Source organism: Muscardinus avellanarius, assembly GCF_963383645.1.
Source record: "Muscardinus avellanarius genome assembly, chromosome: 7".
NCBI classification, from domain to species: domain Eukaryota; kingdom Metazoa; phylum Chordata; class Mammalia; order Rodentia; family Gliridae; genus Muscardinus; species Muscardinus avellanarius.
The window spans coordinates 15,479,124-15,501,912 of NC_137793.1; the positions used below are offsets into that span (position 1 = coordinate 15,479,124).

Consider the following 22,789-nt stretch of genomic DNA (forward strand, 5'->3'; position numbering starts at 1 on the left):
AACTAGAGATATCTCCTTCAAAATAATTTTAATACAGTTGTGCATCAGAGCAAATGGAAAAATATAAGCTAGATATTGTCCAGTTAGAAGAAAATCTGAAAGAGAAGAATCAGGAAATTTTAAACATGAAGCAGTCTCTTGAAGAAAATATTGTCATGTTGTCTAAAGAAGTACAAGACCTGAGTGCTAAATGTCAACTACTTGAAAGCGAAAAAGGTATTTGGAAATTATAATCACTTTCTTTTGCAGGGAGCAGGGTACTGGGAATTGGACCCTGGGGCACTCTACCTCTGCGCTGCACCCCCAGCCCAGTTTTTCTTTTTTATTTGCCACAGCGTCTCTGCTATTTTGCTGAGGGGCTCCCTAAATTGCTGAGGCTGGACTTGAACTTCTGACCTTCTGTCTTGGCCTCCTAAGTACTGGGATTACAAGCATCGCCTACCACACTCAGTTCATTATTCTCTTTAGAGAAGTGCTACATACTCTGTTTAAGAAAAGCACTGTTACGTTAAAACAACTTTTTATAATTGCATAACAACAACAAAAATTCCTATATTTGAGAGACTTTTGCTTTTATATTTCTTCTCTATTTTAGCATACTGCTTTTCTTGACTGAAAATAAAGAATTGTGCAGTTTGTGACTTCCATACTGGTTTGCTATATAAAATTGACAACACAAATCTAGTTTTATTATTTAGTATACAATGCATATCATATAGAGTAATGATACAAACTTCCTGTCTGGCTTATTTCTTTGGAAACACTTGACCTATATAACATACTAAGAAAAGTATAATGAAATATTGTAGAAATCTGAGTTTCTTAAAGGTAATGTTTTATCTACATATAGTATTTTTTTTGGTGGGGGGCGGGTCTGGGGATGGAACCCAGGGGCATTCTACCTCCAAGCTATACCCTCTGCCCTATTTTTTTTTTTTTTTTTTTATTCTTTATTTTGAGACAGGGCCTCACTAAGTTGCGGAGGGCCTCACTAAGTAGCTGAGGCTGTCCACGAACCGCGATCCTCCAGTCTCAGCCTCCCGAATGCTAAGATTACAAGTGTGTGCCACCATGCCCAGCTCTTACAGTATTTTTGATGTTTCCTTTTACAGAAGACCTTGTCAACAGGAATGCAGAAAGGGATGAAAGTTTGAATGCTGAAATACTAAACTTGAAAGAGAAACTTAATCTTGAAACACAAGAACATGAAAGGCTTCAACATAAAGAGTTGCAAATTGAATCACTGCTACAACAAGAGAAGGTAGCTAACTACAATGTAAAATGAAAATGTGCTTTTCGTTTATTATAAGTTTTTCTTTCAGTCAGATACAGAAACCTCTGTATAAGTCACTTGATCCAGTCATTCCAGTTTTAGAATTTGATCCTAAATAATCATAAATCTGATGAAGATCTATCCACAGATTTTCACAATATGTACAACACAGATTATTGAGAATAAATCTGGGCATGGTGACACACTCTTTTAATCTCCGTGTTTAGGAGGCTGAGACAGGAGGATCACACAGGTTTGGAGCCAGCCTCACTACTTAGCAAGGCTCTCAGCAACTTGTGAGACCCTGTTTCCAAACAAAGTATAAAATAGTTCTGGGAGTATAGCGTGGAGGTAGAAAAGCCCCTGGATTCCACCCCTAGTACCACAAAAATTAAATAAAAAATAAAAAATAAATAGAGCTGGTTGTGTCTCGGGGTAAAAATGCCCCTGTGTTCAATCCCCATTACTGCAAAAAAAAAAAAACCATACTTTTTATAATATCCTGAGAAAAGTATATTAAAGTATAACTAAAAGCCAATTGTAAGAGACATAAATATGTTAGCTTTATGAGAAGCTTTGTGCACACAAAAGCCTGAAATGACAAGATAGTTTATGAAAAAAATGTGTATTTTTCAAAAATGTTTTTTCAAAAAATTTATACCTTTTTTTCTCGTAAATATCTCTGAAATGCCATTTCGGATTATTTGTTGGTTTTTTATTTGGATATAGGAGTTATCTTCTAGTCTTCAGCAGAACCTATGCTCTTTTCAAGAAGAAATGAGGAAAGAGAGGGATGTCTTTAAGGAAGAATTAAGGCTAGCACTGGAAGAGCTGGACGCAGTGCAGCAAAAGGAGGAACAATCTGAAAGGCTGCTCACGCAACTGGAAGAGGAGAAAAAGACCACCGCCAAAGAACTGCAGCTTCTAGGAGAACAGCTGAAAACGTGTGTGTTAATAGTACCTCGTACTTACACATGACAGATGACTCAGACGTTGAAAGTTATTTCCCAGTGGCTTTCTTTGGACTTTCACATTAATCTTGTCATTGTATGAAGTAGGAAGTGTTTTATGAGTAAGGAGCAGACGCAGAGGTAAACCTCATGCCAGGAATGCGTGTGTAAGCAGGACAGCTATAGCAGAAGTGTCCTCTCAAGCTTTTGAGGCCAGGAATTACAGCAGTTTAATAAACAGATGGCCAAAGTTTTGTGCTCCTTCAGCTATACTTGGTATGCTCTGTTTATATGCAAAGAGTCAAAATTTAACAAATCCAGGTACTTTTTGGCTGGTAATCCTTAGATTCTTTATTATTGGCTGTTGCTGTAAGATGCTGATTTAGTTTTTACTTATCTTTCCCCAAATTTCAAATAATCCACATAAATGCATGTGATACAAAAAGTGAAACTTAGTAATCAGTATCTCTGGAGAAAAACAAAACTAAAATAAGAGCAGGAAAATAAGACAAAGGCAAGAGATAAAAACCATGCTGTAGTACTCATTCTGGCAGCACATACACTAAAATCAGAACGCTGCAGAGAAGATTCAAATGGCCCTGTGCACTGCCGGGCGTGGTGGCGCACACTTGTAATCCTTGCACTTGGGAGGCTGAGACAGGAGGATCGCATAGGTTTGAATCCAGCCTCAGCTACCTAGTGAGGCTCTCAGCAACTTAGTGAGACCCTGTTTCCAAATAAAATAAAAAATTGGTCTGGGAGTATAGCCCGGAGGTAGAAAGCCTCTGGGTTCCACCTCCAGTACCACAAAAAAACAACAACAAAAAAAACCCTCCAAACCAAAGGCACCAACACGATCAGTCTTCGAGTGGTTCCCCCAAACCCAGTATCTTTGGTTTAAAAAAAAATGGCCCTGTGCAGAGATGACATGCAAATTTGTAAGGCTTTTCATATTAAAGAAAGAAGAATATGTAAAGTTGGAAAAACGTGAATCTGAACTAACTACACAATAACTACTGCAAAGATGAAGAAAGAAAATGTATGTGATTAACAGTTTCTGTGTATCCTCTTAGTGTTATGATGTAGTTTTGACCTTTTTGTTGCTGTTGTTTTAAGGAAAGAAGCTGAAATGGAAAGAAATAATATTGCTCACCATGAAGCCACCCTTAACTTACAGGACAAGTATAATAGTACAGTGCAAAGCCTTGGAGATGTTGCTGCTCAGTTTGAAAGGTATTTTTCTTGGAAGCCTGCACTCTAATGTGAACAGGAAAAGTACCTCGGAAAGGTGAACACAGCGCTCACGCAGAAGATGGCTGGCATTACATTAAATTCCAATGACCAGCCATAGAAGGGCATTAATGTCCATGGCTAATCTTAGTATATTTAAATAGAAATGTCCCTTTTTAGCTGGGTGTGGTGGCGTACTCTTGTAATCCCTTGTGTGAGAGGCTGAGACAGGAGGATCTCACAGGTTCAAAGCCAGCCTCAGCTGCTTAGTGAGGCTCTCAGCAACTTAGTGAGACCCTGTTTCCAAATAAAATATAAAATAGGTTTGGGAGTATAGCCCGGAGGTAGAAAAAACCCTGGGTTCCCCAGTACCACAAAAAAAAAAAAGAAAGAAAGAAACATCTCTTGCCAAGTATCCTATTCAAATTTCATGCTTTCTCAAACTTTGATACTTCTAGCCGGGTGTGGTGGCGCACACTTGTAATCCCCACGCTTGGGAGGCTGAGACAGGAGAATCGTACAAGGTTGAAGCCAGCCTCAGCTACTTAGTGAGGCTCTCGGCAACTTTGTGAGACTCTGTTTTCAAATAAAATATAAAAAAGTTCTGGGAGTATACCCCGGAGATGGAAAGCCTCTGGGTTCCACCCCTAGTACCACCAAAAAAAAAAAAAACTTTGATACTTCTGTTTTGGTTTTTTTTGGGGGGGTTTGGGTATTGGGGATTGAAACCAGAGGCATTTTACCTCCAAACTATATCCCTCTGGTCTATTTTTTTTTTTCTTTTTCTTTCTTGTTTTTTTTTTTTTTTTCTTTATATGGAAACAGGGTCTCACTAGGTTGCTGAGAGCCTTGCTGGCTATGTACACCTGCAATCCTCCTGTCTCAGTCTCCCACAGTCTCCCAAGTACTGATGTGAAAAGCATGCCCTATCACGCCCAGCTCTGTTTTACTTTCCTGATGTCATCATTTTGTTTAAATAATCAAAAGCTTTTTTTCTCCTTATTATCAAACTTACAAACACCCACATTTATACTCAGCCTGACTTCCCACCTGTTCAGTGACTTCTGTCTTTTTTTTAACCTTCAGAGGCCTCATTCTAAATGTGTTCTTTGTTAAGATTCCTCATTCTTTCTGCTGGAACTTTTCCCATAAATAGGAATGCATGCTGCCAGGCATGGTGGCTCACGCTTGTAATCCCAGCGTTTGGGAGACTGAGACAGGAGGATAGCTGTTCATGGCCAGCCTCAGCTACTTGGGCCCTTTGCAACTCAGTGAGATCCTGTTTCAAAATAAAGAATAAAAAATAGGGCTAGGGTTGTAGCTCTTAGGTAGAATGCCCCTCAGTTTCATCCCCAATAACGCAAAAATAAAATAAATTTCACCACACATGGTAGTGCACAGCTACATCTCAGTACTTGGGAGGTTGAAGCTACAGGAGGATCACAGGTTTGAGGAGAGCCTTAGCAGCTTAACTAGACCCTCAACAACTCAGACGTTGTTTCAAAGTAAAAAATAAAAAGAGATGGTGTGTGCAGCTCACAGGTAGAATAACCTGCGTTCAATTCCCAGTTTGAAAAAATAAAGTTTTAGCCAGTCATGGTGGCGCACGCTTGTAATCCCCGCGATTGGGAGGCTGAGACAGGAGGATCGCGCAGGTTCGAAGCCAGCCTCAGCTACTTAGTGAGGCTCTCAGCAACTTAGTGAGACCCTGTTTCCAAAATAAAAAAATATAAAATAGGTCTGGGAGTATAGCCCGAAGGTAGTAAGCCTCTGGGATCTACCCCCAGTACCACCAAAAAATAAAAAATAAAAAAATAAAAAATAAAGTTTTATTCGTTGCATAACTTCACTCACCATCAATATGATAACAACATTAAATTTTGTCTAACTCAATTCTGAGTATTCTACTACCTGCTTGACATATTTCTATCAGAACTGATAGCTGATCTGCCCACAACTCTTTTTTTTTTGCCGGTTTGGGGATGGAACCCAGAGGCCTTCTACCTCTGAGCTATACCCCCTGCCCTATTATTTGTTTATTTATTTTTGAAACAGGGATCCACTGAATTGCAAAGGGTCTCACTAATTAGCTGATGCTGTCCATGAACTGCGATCCTCCATTCTCAGTTTCCCAAATGCTGGGATTATAAGCGTGCGCTACCTTGCCCGGCTACCCACAACTCTTTTTTTTTTTTTTTTGGTGGTGGTACTAGGGGTGGAACCCAGAGGCTTTCTACCTCTGGGCTACACTCCTAGACCTATTTTTTATTTTATTTGGAAACAGGGTCTCACTAAGTTGCTGAGAGCCTCACTAAGTAGCTGAGGCTGGCTTCGAACCTGTGTGATTCTCCTGTCTCTGCCTCCCAAGCACAGGGATTACAAGCCTGAGCCACCATGCCCGGCTTGCCCACAACTCTTGATCTTTCTCTTTTTCTACCTCTACTCTCTGCTTGTGTCATCATAATTTTTTTTTTCTTTTCTTCATCATAGCCAATGACATTTTCCATCTTTCTACCTTCTTACTCTATAAGTCCTAGACTTAGAAGGTGTGCTGGTTCCTGCTTGGAATACCAGTACTTGGGAGGCTGAAACAAGAGGAGCTCAGGTTCACAGCCAGTCTCAGCAATATAGTGAAGCCCTCCGCAAATTAGTGGAGACAGTGGTTCAAAAATAAAAAATAAAATACAGTTGAGGGTGTACCTTAGAGGTAGAATGCCCCTGGGTTCAATTCTCAAACCCCCCACACACAGAAAAAGAAAACCTAGACTCATCCGTGATTATTTTCTTTCACATTTTCTCTCCAGTTGATCTTTTGAATTTTTCTTTTATACCTGCAAAAAAATCTCACATCTTTTTTGTACGAATGTTCATCAGCCTTATCTGGGCTGATAAATTCTCTTCCTATTGATCTCCTAATTTTTCATTTCTGCCACTTCCATAATTTATCCTCATATCGCTAGAATAATCCACCTACTTAGAAACCTTTATTTAGCCCGATGTGGTGGCACACGCTTGTAATCCCAGTACTTGGGAGGCTGAGACAGGAGGATCTGGGTTCGTGGCCAGCCTCAGCTACTTTGTGAGGCCCTCCAAAACTTAGTGAGACCCTGTTTCAAAATAAAAGAAAAAAAAAAATCGGGCTAGGGGTGTGGCTTGGAGGTAGAATGCCCCTGGGTTCAATCCCCAACACCACACACACACAAAAAAAACCTTTATTTATTGACTTTCCATTATTTCTTAGATAACTCATTTTGCCCTGCCTTTCTTATTCATTAGGCTTCAGCCTAACCTCTTAAGAGAATATCATCTACCTGACTGGGAACTCTTTTTTTTTTTTTTTAAACTGGGGATTAAAGCCACGGTCATTCTACCTTGCAAGCTATGCCCTTTTTATATAAATATACATAAAAAGGGCTGGCCCTTTTTTATTTTGAAATAGTGTCCTGCTAAGTTGCTAAGGAGCTCCTTAAATTGCTGAGGCTAGCTCCAACCTGCAGTCCTCTTGTAGCCTCCCACATAGTGAGATTAGTTCTACATCTCTAAGCCCTGTTCATGTTATCTTAATCCACTGAAATACTTTTTCTTAACTGCCTATCTAACTTTTACCCATCATATCTCAGCTTAAGTATGAATCTTTAAGAAAGTCTTTTCTAAATCATCAACTAAAATGTAAGTTTCCCTGTTTTATGAGCTGAATGTTCTTTGTACATTCCCTTAACATTTAACTCAGAATACTGAATTCTTAGCGGGGCGTGGTGGTGCACGCTTGTAATCCCAGCATTCAGGAGGCTGAGACCTGGAGGATCGCGGTTCGCGGACAGCCTCATCTACTTAGTGAGGCCCTCTGCAACTCAGTGAGACCCGGTTTCAAAATAAAAAATAAAAAATAGGGCAGGGGTTGTAGCTTAGAGGTCAAATGTCGCTGGGTTCCATCCCCAGACCCACAAAAAAAAAAAAAAGAATACTGAATTCTTATCTATATAAATGTATTATATCTTTGTGTTAATTTTACTGAAAAGTTTATAAAACGAAAACTGATCAGCTATATTTACCATTTCCATAATAACTAGAAAAATGCTTTCTTTTTATTAAGCTATAAAGCATCAATGATTGGTGAGCTAGAAGGTCTTAGACGGGAGAACTCATCACTACAAGAAAAAGTGGCCCAGGCTGAGAAAAGAGCAGAGGATGCTCAGCATCAGATACTGACAACTGAAAGCACAAATGAAGAATATGCCAGGTATGATTCAGGCACAGTGGTGCCTGCCTTGAATCCCAGCTGCTCTGGAGGCTGAGGCGGGAGGAGCGCAAGTTTAAGGCAGCTTTCACAACTTAGTGAGGCGTTATTTGAAAATCATAAAATTTTTTAAAAGAGTGTAGAGAATGTAGCTCAGTAGCAATGTGCCCCTGGATTCAATCCCCAAAACCAAAAGTAATATGCAAGATACGAATAAGCGTGCCTGCCCACACTTGCAGCCTTAGTACCCTGAAGGCAGGCTAATGTTATTGAAAGGCAGCCTGTAAGTTATGCAAGAGATTGCCCCCTAGCTTACTTAAATTGCAAATTAATAATTTACGCAGTTAAAATACCAATATTTGCAGAGTTCCTTGGGGTTTTGGTTTGATTTTTTTTAAAGGAAGAAGAAAGAAGAGAGTAATAATTAAAATGGCTACCAGATATTTAATGGATTCTTCTCTCTCAAACCCAAGGATGCTCCTGGATCTGCAGAATAAGTCAACACTGAAAGAAGCAGAAATTAAAGAGATCACAGTTTCTTCTCTTAACAAAATAACTGATTTGCAAAATCAACTCAAACAACAGGAGGAAGACTTCAGAAAGCAAATGGAAGAGGAAGAAACAAGGTAATTGAGATGGGGAGCCCGAGTCTTGGAACTCAGTGATGTTTTTCTAGTAAACCAAGGGAAAATAATTTTATAAATCTATGTTGTTTTTGAATTTAATTTTTCCACATAGAAAAGCTGGGAATGAAAAAACAGTAACAGAATTAACAGAGGAAGCTAACAAATGGCGTATCCTCTATGAAGAACTGTACAACAAAACAAAGCCTTTTCAGGTTTGTCGCTTAAATTAAACTTGTCTTTATTGTAGAAATTCAGTTTGTCCCCTGTTTACATGACATAGTGACAGTAATTTGGGATTTTTGCAGGATCATTTTCTTGTGTATTTATAGTTCCAGCTTAACTTCCTGTTAAAGGTTTATAAATTCTTATCATGCATAGTTTTTTCCACCTTAATTGAGGTATAATTCAAATATTTAATAAAAGTATAGTGCCTCTGCTGCAAATACTGGGGATTGAACCCAGGGAAACTCTACAATATTGCGCTGTACCTTCCACCCTTTTCATTTGTTATGAACTTGTGATGGCCCTTCTTCAGCTTCCCAAGTAGCTGCGGTTATAGGTACGTGCCACTGTGCCCAGCTAAATGTGAAGTTTTAAGGTGGCCTTTAACTTAATAGTTTTGAAGCTTCTCCTGATAGGAACTTATAAAGTAAAATAGTACTCAGTGTGTAGCTCATTAGTAGAACACCTGTGGCCTCATGGTCCATTCCCCAGTATCACAAAGGGAGAGAGAAGGGAAAGAGAAAAAAGATAAATGCTAACTTTGGCGTTTAAATAGAGTATAAACACTTAATAGTTGTAATGTGGTAAATTAGCTGATAATTGTACATCAGCTAGCTGGCCTTTTTCCTATTTCTTTTTCTCTATTTTAACTTTTTTTTTTTTTTTTTTTTTTGTGATGGTACTGGGGGTGGAACCCAGAGGCTTTCTACCTCTGGGCTATACTCCCAGACCTATTTTATACTTTATTTGGAAAGAGGGTCTCACTAAGTTGCTGAGAGCCTCACTAAGTAGCTGATACTGGCTTTGAACCTGTGTGATCCTCCTGTCTCAGCCTCCCAAGCACGGGGATTACAAGCGTGCGCCACCAGCCCGGCTGTTTTAACAATCTTTACATTGAGAAAAAGTTTAGAAGATACTCTTAGAGAATCTGTAGAGCCTTATTTGTTGTTTATCCTTTCTATGAAAGTAGTAAGAGTTAACAATTTTAAGTCTTCAACTTCACATGCAAAAAAAAATTCTTTTCCAGCTACAACTGGATGCGTTTGAAGCAGAGAAGCGGGCATTGTTGAGTGAACGCGGTGCAACTCAGGAACAGCTCAATAAACTAAGAGATTCTTATGCCGAATTATTGGGTCATCAGAATCTAAAGCAAAAAATCAAGCATGTTGTGAAACTGAAAGATGAAAACAGCCAGCTCAAATCGGTTTGTAAAATAATAGTTTAATTAAAAATACTGGGGTGAGCAGGGCGTGGTGGCGCACGCTTGTAATGCCAGCATTTGGGAGGCTGAGACAGGAGGATCATGGTTCTCAGCCAGCCTTAGCTACTTAGCGAGGCCCTTGGCAACTCAGTGAGACCCTGTTTCAAAAATAAAGAATAAAAAGCCGGGCGTGGTGGCGCATGCTTGTAATCCCCGCGCTTGGGAAGCGGAGACAGGAGGATCGCGCTGGTTCGGAGCCAGCCACGCTGGCTTAAGAGACCCTGTTTCCAAAAATTAAAAAATAGGTCTGGGCGTGTGGCCCGGAGGTAGAAGGGCTTCCAGAAACCCCAGTATCACCAAAAAAAAAAAAAAAAAAAAAAGAAGAATAAAAAATACGGCTAGAGGTGTAGCTCAGAGGTGGAATGCCCCTGGGTTCCATCCCCAGTACTGCAAAACAAAACAAAACAAAACAAAACAAAAAAAGATACTGGGTAAATAATGATATAACTGTACTTAAAATATTTAAGTATGATAAAAGTCTTTGTATCAGAAAAAAGTAAAGGTTTTTAGAGGGAAATTTATCTTAGAATACCAGGTGGTTATTCAGTGTTCTCAGGTTTTCCAACTGAAAATTGCTGGTTTAATTATAAGAATGTATAAAGTTTTATACATCTACTTCTTTTTTCAAGTGTATATATATATAGATAGATAGATAGATATCTATATATAGATATATAGAGATATAGATATAGATTTTTTTTTTTTTTTTTTTTTTTTTTTTTTGCATGTCAGAGTGAAACCCAGGGGCATTTGACCTACAAGCTGCACCCCCTGTCCTTTTTTTATTTTTATTTTTTGGTGGTACTGGGGTTCCTGAAAGTCCTACTACCTCCGGGCTACACTCCCAGACCTATGTTATACTTTTTTATTTGGAAACAGGGTCTCTTAAGCCAGCACGGGTGGCTTCAAACCTGCGCAATCCTCCTGTCTCCGCCTCCCAAGTGCAGGGATTACAAGCGTGCACTAGCACACCCAGCTCCCCTGCCCTATTTTTTATTCTTTATTTTGAATTGGTCTCACTGAGTTGTGGAGAGCCTCACTAAATACCTGAGACTGTCCAAGAACCGCGATCCTCCACTCTTAGTCTCCCAAATGCTGGGATTACAAGCGTGTGTCACCACGCCTGGCTTCAGTTATATTTTTTAAATTATATTGGTACATTGTAATTATTAAATCAAATAATATATCAAATAATGTTATGTTCACATATCCGTTTCTCTATACAAAACAGTAAATTCCTTGATGTAAATACCATAAAGACAAGCAGTGTTGAAAATAGTTTGTGTATTTATATTCTTAACAGGCAAGTTGATATAATTTTACGATGTTGATATAACTTAACCACTTCACTTAAATGGCACAATTCATTGGTTTCTAGTGTATTCACAGATATGTACAACCATAACCACAGTGGATTCTATATTTTGACCATTTCAAAATGAAATCCTGTAACCTCATTCTATCCCACACTCAGCCCTAAGCAACAACTAATATCCTTTTTTTTTTTTTTTCCTTCAGTATTGGGGATTGAGCCCAGGGGCATTCTAACTCTGAGCTATACCTTCAGCCCTATTTTAATTCTTTATTTTGAAACAGGGTTTCACTAAATTGCAAAGGGCCTCACTAAGTAACTGAGGCTGTCTGTGAACTATAATCCTCCTGCCTCAGCCTCCCAAATGCTGGAATGACAAGCGTGTGCCACCACACTTGGCACTGTATAATACTTTTTATAATAATATATTGCTGAATTCGGTGTGCTAAGGATCTTTTTAATCCACATCCTAAGAGATAATGGTGGGTAGTTTGAGGAGGTTTTTTGTTTTATTGTTGTAGTTTTTGTTTTGTTGTTGTTGTTGTTGTTGTTGTACTGGGGGTAGAACCCAGGGGCTTTTCTAACTCTGGGCTGTACTCCCAGACATATTTTATATTTTATTTGGAAACAACCTCTCACTAAGTTGCTGAGAGCCTCACTCAGTAACTGAGGCTGGCTTTAAACCAGTGCGATCCTCCTGTCTCAGCCTCCCAAATGCTGGGATTACAAGTGTGCACCACCATGCCCAACTGTTTTGTTGTTTTTCTGTTATCCCTTTTTCTGGTGTTAGCATCAGGGTAATGCTGACCTTAAAATAAGTTAAGAAATGTTCTTTTCTGTTTTTTGTTTTGTTTTGTTCTTTTTTTTTTTTTTTTTTTTTTTTTTGGTGGTGGTGGTAGTGGTACTGGGAGTGGAACCCAAGGGCTTTCTACCTCCGGGCTATATTCCCAGACCTATTTATATCTTATTTGGAAACAGGGTCTCACTAAGTTGCTGAGAACCTCACTAAGTAGCTGAGGCTGGCTTCGAACCTGTGCGATCCTCCTGTCTTAGCCTCCCAAGCACGGGGATTACAAGCATGCGCCACCACACCCAGCTCTCTTTGTTGGTATTTCTTGATTATGTATTCCATCTCCTTAATTGTTAAGGGCTGCTTGGATGGCCTATTTCTTACTGACTCAGTGTTAGTAATTTTACGTCTATAAATTTGTCCATTTCATCTGTGTTACTCAATGTGTTGGTATACAGTTGTTCGTATTATTCCACTCTAATCCCCTTAATTTTTCTAAGTTTACTAGTAATATCCTCTCTTCCTTCCTCATTTTTACAATGGCAACTTTGAGTCTTTTGACAAATCCAACATCCGATTACTCTCACAAGCAGTTTTTCCGGCTTGCTTTTCTTCCTTGTATATAGGTTATTCTTTCTGATTTATTTTGCATACCTTTTTATTGTTTGTCAGGAAGTGAATATTTTAGATAATATAATGTAGGGTACTGTACTCCTTTTCTGGGCTTGTTATTATTTGACTGCTTGATTAGTAAGTGACGTAATTTTGTTAGTGAAGTCCATTCTGCCATCACCTCTTCAATGGTTTGAATCTTAAATATCTCCAGCTCCCAGCTGGGCGTGGTGGCCTATACTTGTAATTCCAGCATTTGGGAGGCTGAGACAGGAGGATCGCAGTTCACGGACAGCCTCAGCTACTACTTAGTGAGGCCCTTTACAACTCAGTGAGACCCTGTTTCAAAATAAAGAATAAAAAAATAGGGATGTAGTTCAGAGATAGAATGTTCCTGGGTTCTATCCTCCGTATTGCAAAAATAAAATTTTCAGCTCCCAAAGGCCCATTTGTTGAAGGCTTGCTCACCAGCTCATAGCACTAGTGGGAGATGGAGGGACCTTCAGGATGTGGCACCTAGCAGAAGAAAGTGAGTTCTTTGGGAATGTGCCCTGGAAGGGGTGTAGACATCCAACTCCTTCCTCTCTCTCTTGGTTCCTGGCCAGCATGAAGTCCATTGGTGCTATTCTCTTATCACTGGCTCAGAAACAATGTGTCCAGGCAAGCATGGAACAAAACATCTCACACTGTGAACCAAAATGTTTCCCCCTATCTCCTGATTTTTCTCAGGTATTTTGTCTCAGTGACAAAAAACTGACTAGTACAACCACCCTCACCTAGCATCATCGCTGTGCCTCTGATGTTGCTTGCAATCGCTCTGCGATGATTCATGATTTAGTAGGACTGTCTTCTTCCCTTTCTCTCACAACACGTGGCCGTTAACTCTACTAGTAGTTAGCTTATTGTTCTATTTTCAACAGTACATTCAGGTGTAAACTGCTCAAAATAATCTAACCAATTTTGGTTCGTGTGTAGGGGGTTATATTTGAGGTCAGTGCTTGATAAACCAGCCTGCCTACCATTTGTCTTGCTCCTTGAATCTCTTCCCATTTCATTTTTACCACAACCATCACTTCTCTTAGATCACCCTTAGGCTTCAGCTTCTGTAAAATCTCTTGCAAGTGAAGTCAGTTCTTTTGGGAAGTAACTAGGATCTATTTTATGACCCGTCTTTCCCGTAGACAATCTCTAAGCTAGGATTTGGGAGCTGATATTGGGGACATTGGCCGGTCTCTCTGAGTGCCATCTCTCCCTCAGTGGACTTGCAGGCAAAGGGGATGAAGAATAGCCTCAGGGTCTCTGAGCTTCCCTCTCTTGGCCTGGCGTCATCACCTCAGGAGCCAGGGCACGAATGATCCACATCCCATCATTTCAACAGCTTGTGCCCGGGGTAGAGCCCAAGTACCACCAGCGATGGGGAGCATTAGGACGTAACCTCAGCAACAGGGAGCTGTGGGTGAGATGAGAAACTGCAAACTCCAACTGCAGATTGAGAGGAAAGGAAGTCTCATGCTCACAGCCAGAGCAGGCATGGAGTTTGCCTTAGCAAGCTGAGGGGAGGAGAGAGCCGTTTGGGTTAAAATGCCAGACTTAGGTTCCCAAAAATTCTCACAGATCTTTTTGAATAGATGTTTCTTCATTTGCTATTTTGCCCTCAGCACCACCTTCAGAGGCCAACTGGCTGACTTTTTTTAATAGTGGTTTTAGTTTTACGAGAGGAAGCAGGTTAAGTAGAGCTTTCCTGTTGTCCTGCCAGAAGTTAGTTTCAGCTCTTTCTTTTGAGTTGAACTTTTATCAGAAAAATACCTTTGTACTTGTAGAGAAGCAAGAAGGTTTATATAAAAGACTTTATCTCCTTTGTCATAGCAGTTCAAAGTCATTTTATCATTCAGACTTGAAGTGCAGATAGTGGTGATTTTTGCCTTTAGGTTTGTTATTTAAGTGAGTTTGGAATTTGTCTGCAAAACTGGCAATGCATTTCACCAACGCGACCTTTAAGTCATTGTTCATTGTCCTTACACCACATAGGAGGTATCAAAACTCCAGTCTCAGCTCGCTAAGAAAAAACAAAGTGAGAGAAAACTTCAGGAAGAATTGAATAGAGTGCTGGGCATCAAACGCTTTGATCCTTCAAAGGCTTTTCATCATGAAAGTAAAGAAAATTTTGCCCTGAAAACTCCATTAAAAGAAGGTAAGAAATAAATCGTGTACAGAGCTGTCATCTTCCTTTGGCTTTGCATTCACCATGCGTAGCAACTTCTCTTTATGAACTGTGAAAGTTTGTTGATACTTTCTGACATAAAAGAAATCCTTCCTGAGATTGATATATATGTCTTTTCTTCCTCCTTTCCTACTCTTTTTTTTCCTATTTATCCAGATTGCCCCTGTCCTTCAAACCCCATCAAACTGATTTTCCTTAAAGCCTTGTCTAATTTTGTCTGTTTGTTTTGGTTTTGGGTTGTTTATTTATTTACTTATTTTGCTCTTTCCTGCACCCCTGCCTCAGTTATTTCTCATATAGAATACTTGGCATTTTAGCCTAAATGTCTTTGGGGTCCTTATATCTTTTTCTTTTGTTTGGTTGTTGTTGTTGTTTGTTGCCGACTAATCTTAGTTGGGTCGTTATTGTCAGCTCCCGGTCAAATCCTCAGAAAGATGGGGCAAAAGGCAGGTGGAGTTCTGCAGAAACTTATTTGCAGCGATTCTTTCCCCTTTATGAATTCCTTAAGTTTTTAGGTACGGCGCTTTGGAAAGAATCTGAGGTGGACAAAGGCTTCTGGAGCCAATGACACTTTATTACAAAAACCCCGAAAAATTTATACCCTTCACCAGTGAGATTAATAATAGGAGAAAAAAGAAAGGGAAGGGGGGCAATCACAGCAAAACAATAGTGAATTACATAAAAACAAAGTAAATGACTAGTCCAGCATTTAGGAGATAAGCTCCGGATCTTTGATATTGCAGCAGCAGGGCAGGTCCAAGGGTAAATTCCAAAGGCAATACAGGCACGCCCAAGGCCCAGGGCTTGGAGAATACGCCTTCTCATGGAATCTTCTTTTGCTTTCTTTTTTGAAGTTTCCATCTATATCCATATGACAAGCATGGGGAGATGTGGCGGTCCAGGGAGATGCGATAGGAGTCTCTCAGATCTCATCCGCTTTGCCTTCTGAAGTCTGAAAGCTTACAAAAACTCACAACACAGCTTGGCAAATAAGACACCACAAATAACACCATGAAGTTCTTGGATTTAACTGTCAGATGTATTTCCTTAACTGCTGAACACTCTTCTTTAGACAACAAGCCTATTAAAAGTCTATCCATCTTTAATAATCCATTTCCCTGTCACAAGCCCTCTGCAACCTGCTTCTAACTTTCTAATTCCTTTCTTTCCCAGTTGGGACATTCTTATGATAAGCTCTTCTTCATGCAAAAGTGCTTTCTTACTCTTACGGTATTTCCTTTCCTTCATACATATATATTTAGAATATCTGTCCTTTATTTTGTCATTTTCATTTCTAGCCATGCGGCATTCTCCCTGTCTCAGGAACGGCATTCTCCCTGTCTCAGGAACGCTCATACTGGGCGTAAAGGTCGACAGTCTTTCTCCTTGGCTCTATTTTATTTTGGCAACTAAGCTGTTTATCAGTCAAATTGCTTTGAAGTCACACCCAAAGTTTCTAGGCAGGGTCTCAAGGGTAAACAGGGTTACCTTGAACTGAGCTAGTTAATGGCTTAACCTGAGTTAGTGATAAGAGTGAGGGTCTGAGCTGGAATGCTTATCACAGCATCTGAGTTCTGGCCAGTTTTTTCATTACTATTGAGCAGAGCTAAGGACGTTTAGACAAATTATTAGAGAATTTATTTTCACGGACTCAATTTCTTTTTATAGTCCTGATCTCGCATCACCGGAGCAATTCATATAGAGTGTTAAGAGGAATCATTACCAAGAAAATAATAGTCATGAAGGGTATCTAAAAGTGGGGGGTACTTTGGCCAGAGACGACACCTCCTTCTCAGGGCTTGTCCGCCAATTGGCTATGTGGAGTGGGGTCTCAACACATAGATGCCGAGGCAGCAGGATGTCTTGGCAGTTGTTGATGTTGTTGTTGTTGTTGTTGTTGTTGTTGTTGTTGTTGTTATTGGGGGTTTTTTGTTTTTGTTTTTGTTTTTGCAGTACTGGAGGTAGAACACAGGGCATTCTACCTCTGAGCCACGCCCCCAGCCTATTTCTTATTCTTTTTTTTTTTGGTACTGGGATTCCTGGAAGCCCTTCTACCTCCGGGCTACACTCCCAGACCTATTTTATACCTTTTTATTTTTTGGAAACAGGGTCTCATAAACCAGCATGGCTGGCTTTGAACCTGTGGGATCCTCCGTCTCCGCCTCCCAAGCACGGGGATTACAAGTGTGCGCCACCACGCCTGGATATTCTTTATTTTAAAAAAGGGTCTCACTAAATTGCTGAGGGCCTCACTAAGCAGCTGAGGCTGGCCTTAAACCTCCCAAGTACTGGAATTACAAGCATGTACCACCCACCCAGTTTTTCGTGGGTTTTTTAGGGTTTTTTTTTGGGGGGGGGTGTTTTTAATGTGCTGGGAATTGAGGCCATCTCTGACCTACCTGCTTCTCCCCCATCCCAGCCCTTTCCTATTTTGAACTAGAATCTAGCTAAGGGATATTGTTATTTTGCTGAGACTGGCCTTACCTTTAATCCTCTTGTTTCAGTCTCCCAGGTACTAGGATTACAGGCACTACCACATCTTGCCTTAATAATTTTCTAATTTGTAGTGTTAGATAAGTAAATTTTCCCTTTCTTGATTGAGTCTTTGTATCTTTTGCAATAAATCCAAATTGGTGGAAATAGTGAATAAAGAAATATAAACAAAATTGTTTCCTACAGATGTAATTATTAGCCAGGCGTGGTGGCACACACTTGTAATCTGAGCATTTAGGAGACTGAGACAGGAGGATCGTGGTTCACAGACAGACTCAGCTACTTAGTGAGGCCCTTTGCAACTCAGTGAGACCCTGTTTTATTTTTTTATTGTTGTTGTTGTTGTTTTGTTTTGTTTTGTTTTGTTTTGTTTTTGCAGGTCTGGGGATGGAACCCAGGGGCATTTGACCTCTGAGCTACACCCTCTGCCCTACTTTTTTTATTCTTTATTTTGAAACCGGGTCTCACTGAGTTGCAAAGAGCCTCACTAAGTAGCTGAGGCTGTCCGCGAACCACAATTCTTTGATCTCAGCCTCCCGAATGCTGGGATTACAAGCGTGCACCACCACGCCTGGCAAGACCCTGTTTTAAAATAAAGAATAAAAAAAGTAAGGCTGGGGGTGTAGCTCAGAGATAGAATGCCCCTGGGTTCCATCCCCAATACTGTTACAAAATGTAATTATTGTTTCATTTGCTTTCAAGAAGATAGGAGGATTTTCTTCATTTATAGTGCTTGAAGAATTTATTTTAACTTAAAAACACTAACATAACTTTTTAATGATCTTTCCAGGCAATTCAAACTGCTACTGAGCTCCTTCACAGAGTCAAGAATCATGCAAGTAAACCTCTGAAAATCCCATTGAAGATAGATTATTTTATTCTTATTATTACTATTGTTGATATTATGTTTATGATGACTATTTTATTATGTATTTAATTTTAATTGCCTATCCTTAGATATATGAGAGGAAGTTGAAAAATGTTTTACCAAAATATTTCATATTTCCTTTTCTGTTATTAGCTCTTTAGTACTTAATCCGCTCACTCCATACCTTCTAACTGACTTTCCAGCTTTCCGTGAGCCCCATCAAGTCAACATTTCATATAACCTCATTTTCAAGGTTCTAACCTCCAAGATTTTTTAGCTTAATTCTGGAGGTCCTTTTCTAATCTTTTTCAGGTTATAATGAAAGGCTAAAATACCTTCGCTTGTTTGTGCCTCTGCTTTGATTTACTAATAATGTTCATTATCTATGTCTTACCCTCCTCCATCCATTTGTCCAGTTCAAATTAGAACTAAGATCAGGCTTAACTGCATAGTAACCTCATTAGTTTTTATTAAAGTTATTTAATAATTTATAGATTCCTAGGTACCATCCCAGTTCTAAATTAAATTCTTTATTTTGGCCAATAAACCTTCATTGAGAAACTGCTTGTAACCATTTTAGAGAATTTATCTCCATGCCTGTTTAACCTTTGATTAGTATTTGTTTAATATGAAATAAAATTATATAGTAAGTCATTCACTCATAAGTTCATTTTATGTAATTACATTAGTTCTTCTATTTAAAATGTATTTATTGTGTCTGCGCTCCCACCACATCTTGTCCCCAGCATAACAAATTGTACTGTCTAAAAAGTATTAATTCTCCCCCTGATATATCTGATTTTCAATTGTGTTTTTGTAAGCCATCTATTTTATAATGTGAATGGACCATTGGAGAAGATATAGAATCAATTTTCCTAATAAATAATTTTTGAATTTTCTTTTTTTTTTTTTTTGTGGGTCTAGGGATGGAACCCAGAGGCATTTGACCTCTGAGCTATGCCCCCTACCCAGTTTTTTTTATTCTTAATTTTGAAACAGGGTCTCACTGAGTTGTGGAGGGCCTCACTAAGTACTGAGGCTGTCTGCGAACAACAGTCCTCCAGTCTCAGCCTCTCAAATGCTGGGATTACAAGCGTGCGCCACCACACCCAGCTATTTTTGAATCTTAATATATGGTTGAATTTTAAAATGTTATCTCTTATTATTTGGGGTTTTTTTCTTTTCTTTTATAGTTCTAGAAATCTTTCATTTTATTCTAGAAAAGGATAAAAAGATTTACAACCCACTGTCACTCATGCCCAGCTCCGTGATGGGCATGAGCAAAGGGGCCTGCCAATCCGAATGACAGGACCCAGCGTAGAGCGTGTTTCTGATCTGGGCACCAATGAGCACACTCCCTGATCACCCCTGCCAGTGAGCCAAGACCAGGAACCTCTCCTCAGTGAGCTCTGACTCCCCAGGACAAGTGCTGTGTCAGGGTATAACTTTAGTCCAGACTAAAATGTTGCTCTTTGATTAACTTTGGAGGAATTGTAGAGAATAGATAATTTGTCCTATAAACTCAGATGGTTCAAGAATGCTTTTAGACAAGCTAATGTAATATCAAAATGGATAGCCAGGTAAAGCGCTCGATATTCTGCCCATTGGAGGGACTTCCTTTTGCCACTGCTATTTGTGGTTGTCCCAGAAAAGGACCATTGTGTATTAAATGCATCTTTGAGTTATATTTTCAACTTATGTCAAATTGATCAGGATGCAACCCTTAATAAGTTGGGGTGCATCTGTATTGCTTTTGATTTAGAATTTTCCTGGATGGAAGTAGTGTTAGTGGCTTCTACTTGGCCATTCCCATAATAGTCTTCACAGGTCAGAGAAGCAATGTGAGGATTCTGCCAGATGCTTAGTATACCATTTAATCATGAATTCCAGGCATGGGAAAATAGCAACAGAGGGTGTCAGGAGTCCACTGGGAAATGGGCTTACACTAATGTTCTGTTGACCACCTGATCCTCATTAGACTCCACTCTGTCCATTAGGCTTCACTGACATGCTCATTCTCTTGGAATTAGTGTCAGTATAAAGCTGATGTCCTGTAGTCCAAAAAGGTTTTATTTTTTTTATTTTTTTTTATTTATTTATTTTTTTTTTTTTGGTGGTACTGGGGGTGGAACCCAGAGGTTTTCTATCTCCGGGCTATACTCCCAGACCTATAATTTATTTGGAAACAGGGTCTCACTAAGTTACTGAGAGCCTCACTAAGTAGCTGAGGCTGGCTTCGAACCTGCACGATCCTCCTGTCTCAGCCTCCCAAGCGCAGGGATTACATGCGTGCGCCACCACACCTGGCCAAAAAGGTTTGATTATTCCCTTTTCCCTCATGTACACTTACCCTGGTAAAAAAGGTATAGGTCCTTCTGGAAAGGGATGGAAAGACTAAAAGTACAGATATTTAGGAGTGTACTGGAATTCATTAAGGAATCCAGCCTCCCCTTCATTCAGGAGTTTCTCTATAATTTTTTGTCTGTGTGGTACTAGGGGTGGAACCCAGAGGCTTTCTACCTCTGGGCTCTACACCCAAACCTATTTTATATTTATTTGGAAACAGGGTCTCACTAAGTTGCTGAGAGCCTTACTAAGTAGCCTAGGCTGGCTTCGAACCTGTGGGATCCTCCTGTCTCAGCACCCAAGCACTGGGATTACAAGTGTGCACCACCACGCCCAGCGAGGAGTTTCTATACACTGGCTCAAAGGTGAGAATTGATTCCGGGACCATGATTCTCTTTTTTGTTGTTTTTTTTTTCATTTGACATAGAACTTTTTTGTTTATACAGATTACACAAGAAACTAATAGACTTTCAGCCGGGTGTGGTGGCGCACTCTTGTAATCCCAGCATTCGGGAGGCTGAGACCAGAGGATCACAATTCGTGAACAGTCTCAGCTACTTAGTGACGCCCTCTGCAATTCAGTGAGACCCGGTTCCAAAATAAAGAATAAAAAAAAATAGGACAGGGGATGTAGCCCGGAGGTCGAATGCCCTGGGTTCCATCCCCAGACCTGCAAAAAAAAAAAGAAATTAATAGACTTTCTGTTTATTACACTTATGGGAAAATCATGACCAACTATAAAAGCCATAGATTGTGCAAGGCAGACGATTCTGATTGTTCCTGTGGACCTGCTCCCCACGTGCAAAGCACAGTGCATCACCTTTGGTGATTGGTTCCCATCATTTTGCCACCACCATCCCGGGCTCTTCTTATTCAAATTGCACATAGGTTCAGTGACTGCAGTTCTCAAATTGTGAGGTCTGGCCTATAGAGAAGATAGATCATAAAACTCTACAAAAGATAATGGGAAGCTGGGTGTGGTGGCACACTCTTGTTATCCCAGCATTTGGGAGGCTGCGACCTGGAGGATCGCAGTTTGCGAACAGCCTCAACTACTTAGTGAGGCCCTCTTGTTACTGATTGGGAGAATATGGTTTGGGAAACTGTTCCCCAGGAACCCTGCTAGGGTCCCAGACACACTTTCCCCCAACCCATAACATAATCCAAAATGACCAAAAACAGAAAATTACCGCGGGTTCTTGTCCTAAGCTAAGAATAAATATGCATAGCTTGGACAGTTGCTGAAGATTTAAAGAAGTTTATTAGAAAGATAGAAATACAGCTCCATACCAGACTGGCATGGAGGGGTGACTCGAAATGAATACACCAAAGGGATTACATGTGGACCAGATTTTTTTTTTTTTTTTTTTTTTTTTTTTTGCGGGTCTGGAGATGGAACCCAGGGGCATTCGGCCTCCGAGCTACACCCCCTGCCCTATTTTTTTTTTCTTTATTTTGAAACCAGGTCTCACTGCGTTGAAGAGGGCCTCACTAAGTAGCTGAGGCTACTCGCGAACCACAATCCTCCGGTCTCAGCCTCCTGAATGCTGGGATTACAAACGTGCGCCACCACACCCGGCTTGCACCAGACTTTTATACCCATGACCTCCATCTTGTTCACGTAATCCTAACTAGTGAACCGTCCCTGTAAGGTACCTCCCCTTACTCTGTAAGGTACCTCCCCCAATAAGGTGTGGGGAGGTATCTACTTTCTTGAAGTTCGACCCCTCCTACCATCTTAGCTAGCTTATCCAATCATGTAGATGTCTTTAGATAAAGGCCTAGTTCTCTCCTATTGACTGGTTAATTGCTTTTAGCTAGGTTAATTTACATTGGAATAGTTGCCTGCTTTTAGGCAGAAACCAAGTCCTTGCACAGATTTGCCCCTCACCCAATTTTTGAAATATACTAATAATCATAGCTTTCTCAAATTTTCCTAGGCCATTCCCAATACTGGTACATTCTGCAACTCAGTGAGACCCAGTTTTAAAATAAAGAATAAAAAATAGGGCAGGGGGTGTAGCTCGGAGGTCAAATGCCCCTGGGTTCCATCCCCAGACCCACAAAAAAAAAAAAAAAAAAAAAAGATAATGGCATACTGTTGTGATTTGGAACTTAAATGTCCCCAAAAGGTCACTTATTGAATGCTTGCTCCCCTTGGTCCTGTGGTGCTATTTGGAAGTGGTGGAAACAGAGGTGGTGCCTAATGGAAGGTCTTTGGGGGCGTGAACTTGGAGCAGATAGTTCTGCTGGGAAGGAAGATCTCATATGACATGAGCATCTGTTTCACACCTGCACTCCCCACGGGCCCAAAACCATGGGATCAAGCTACCATGCACTTAAACAAT

At 40.1% G+C, this 22,789-nt stretch overlaps 1 protein-coding gene across 1 annotated transcript in view; it reads left to right on the forward strand.

The window, feature by feature from the left end:
* The window catches only part of HMMR (hyaluronan mediated motility receptor), a gene marked incomplete at both ends in the record, with an annotated part of 50,800 nt that overhangs the window by 15,564 nt on the left and 12,447 nt on the right, over positions 1–22,789 (forward strand). The window contains 9 exons of the mRNA XM_080698631.1: positions 38–216; positions 1,113–1,261; positions 2,003–2,217; positions 3,340–3,456; positions 7,547–7,693; positions 8,164–8,316; positions 8,429–8,528; positions 9,566–9,742; positions 14,542–14,704. Coding sequence (XP_080554757.1) covers positions 38–216; positions 1,113–1,261; positions 2,003–2,217; positions 3,340–3,456; positions 7,547–7,693; positions 8,164–8,316; positions 8,429–8,528; positions 9,566–9,742; positions 14,542–14,704 — 1,400 coding nt within the window. The remainder of the gene's footprint in view (positions 1–37; positions 217–1,112; positions 1,262–2,002; positions 2,218–3,339; positions 3,457–7,546; positions 7,694–8,163; positions 8,317–8,428; positions 8,529–9,565; positions 9,743–14,541; positions 14,705–22,789) is intronic.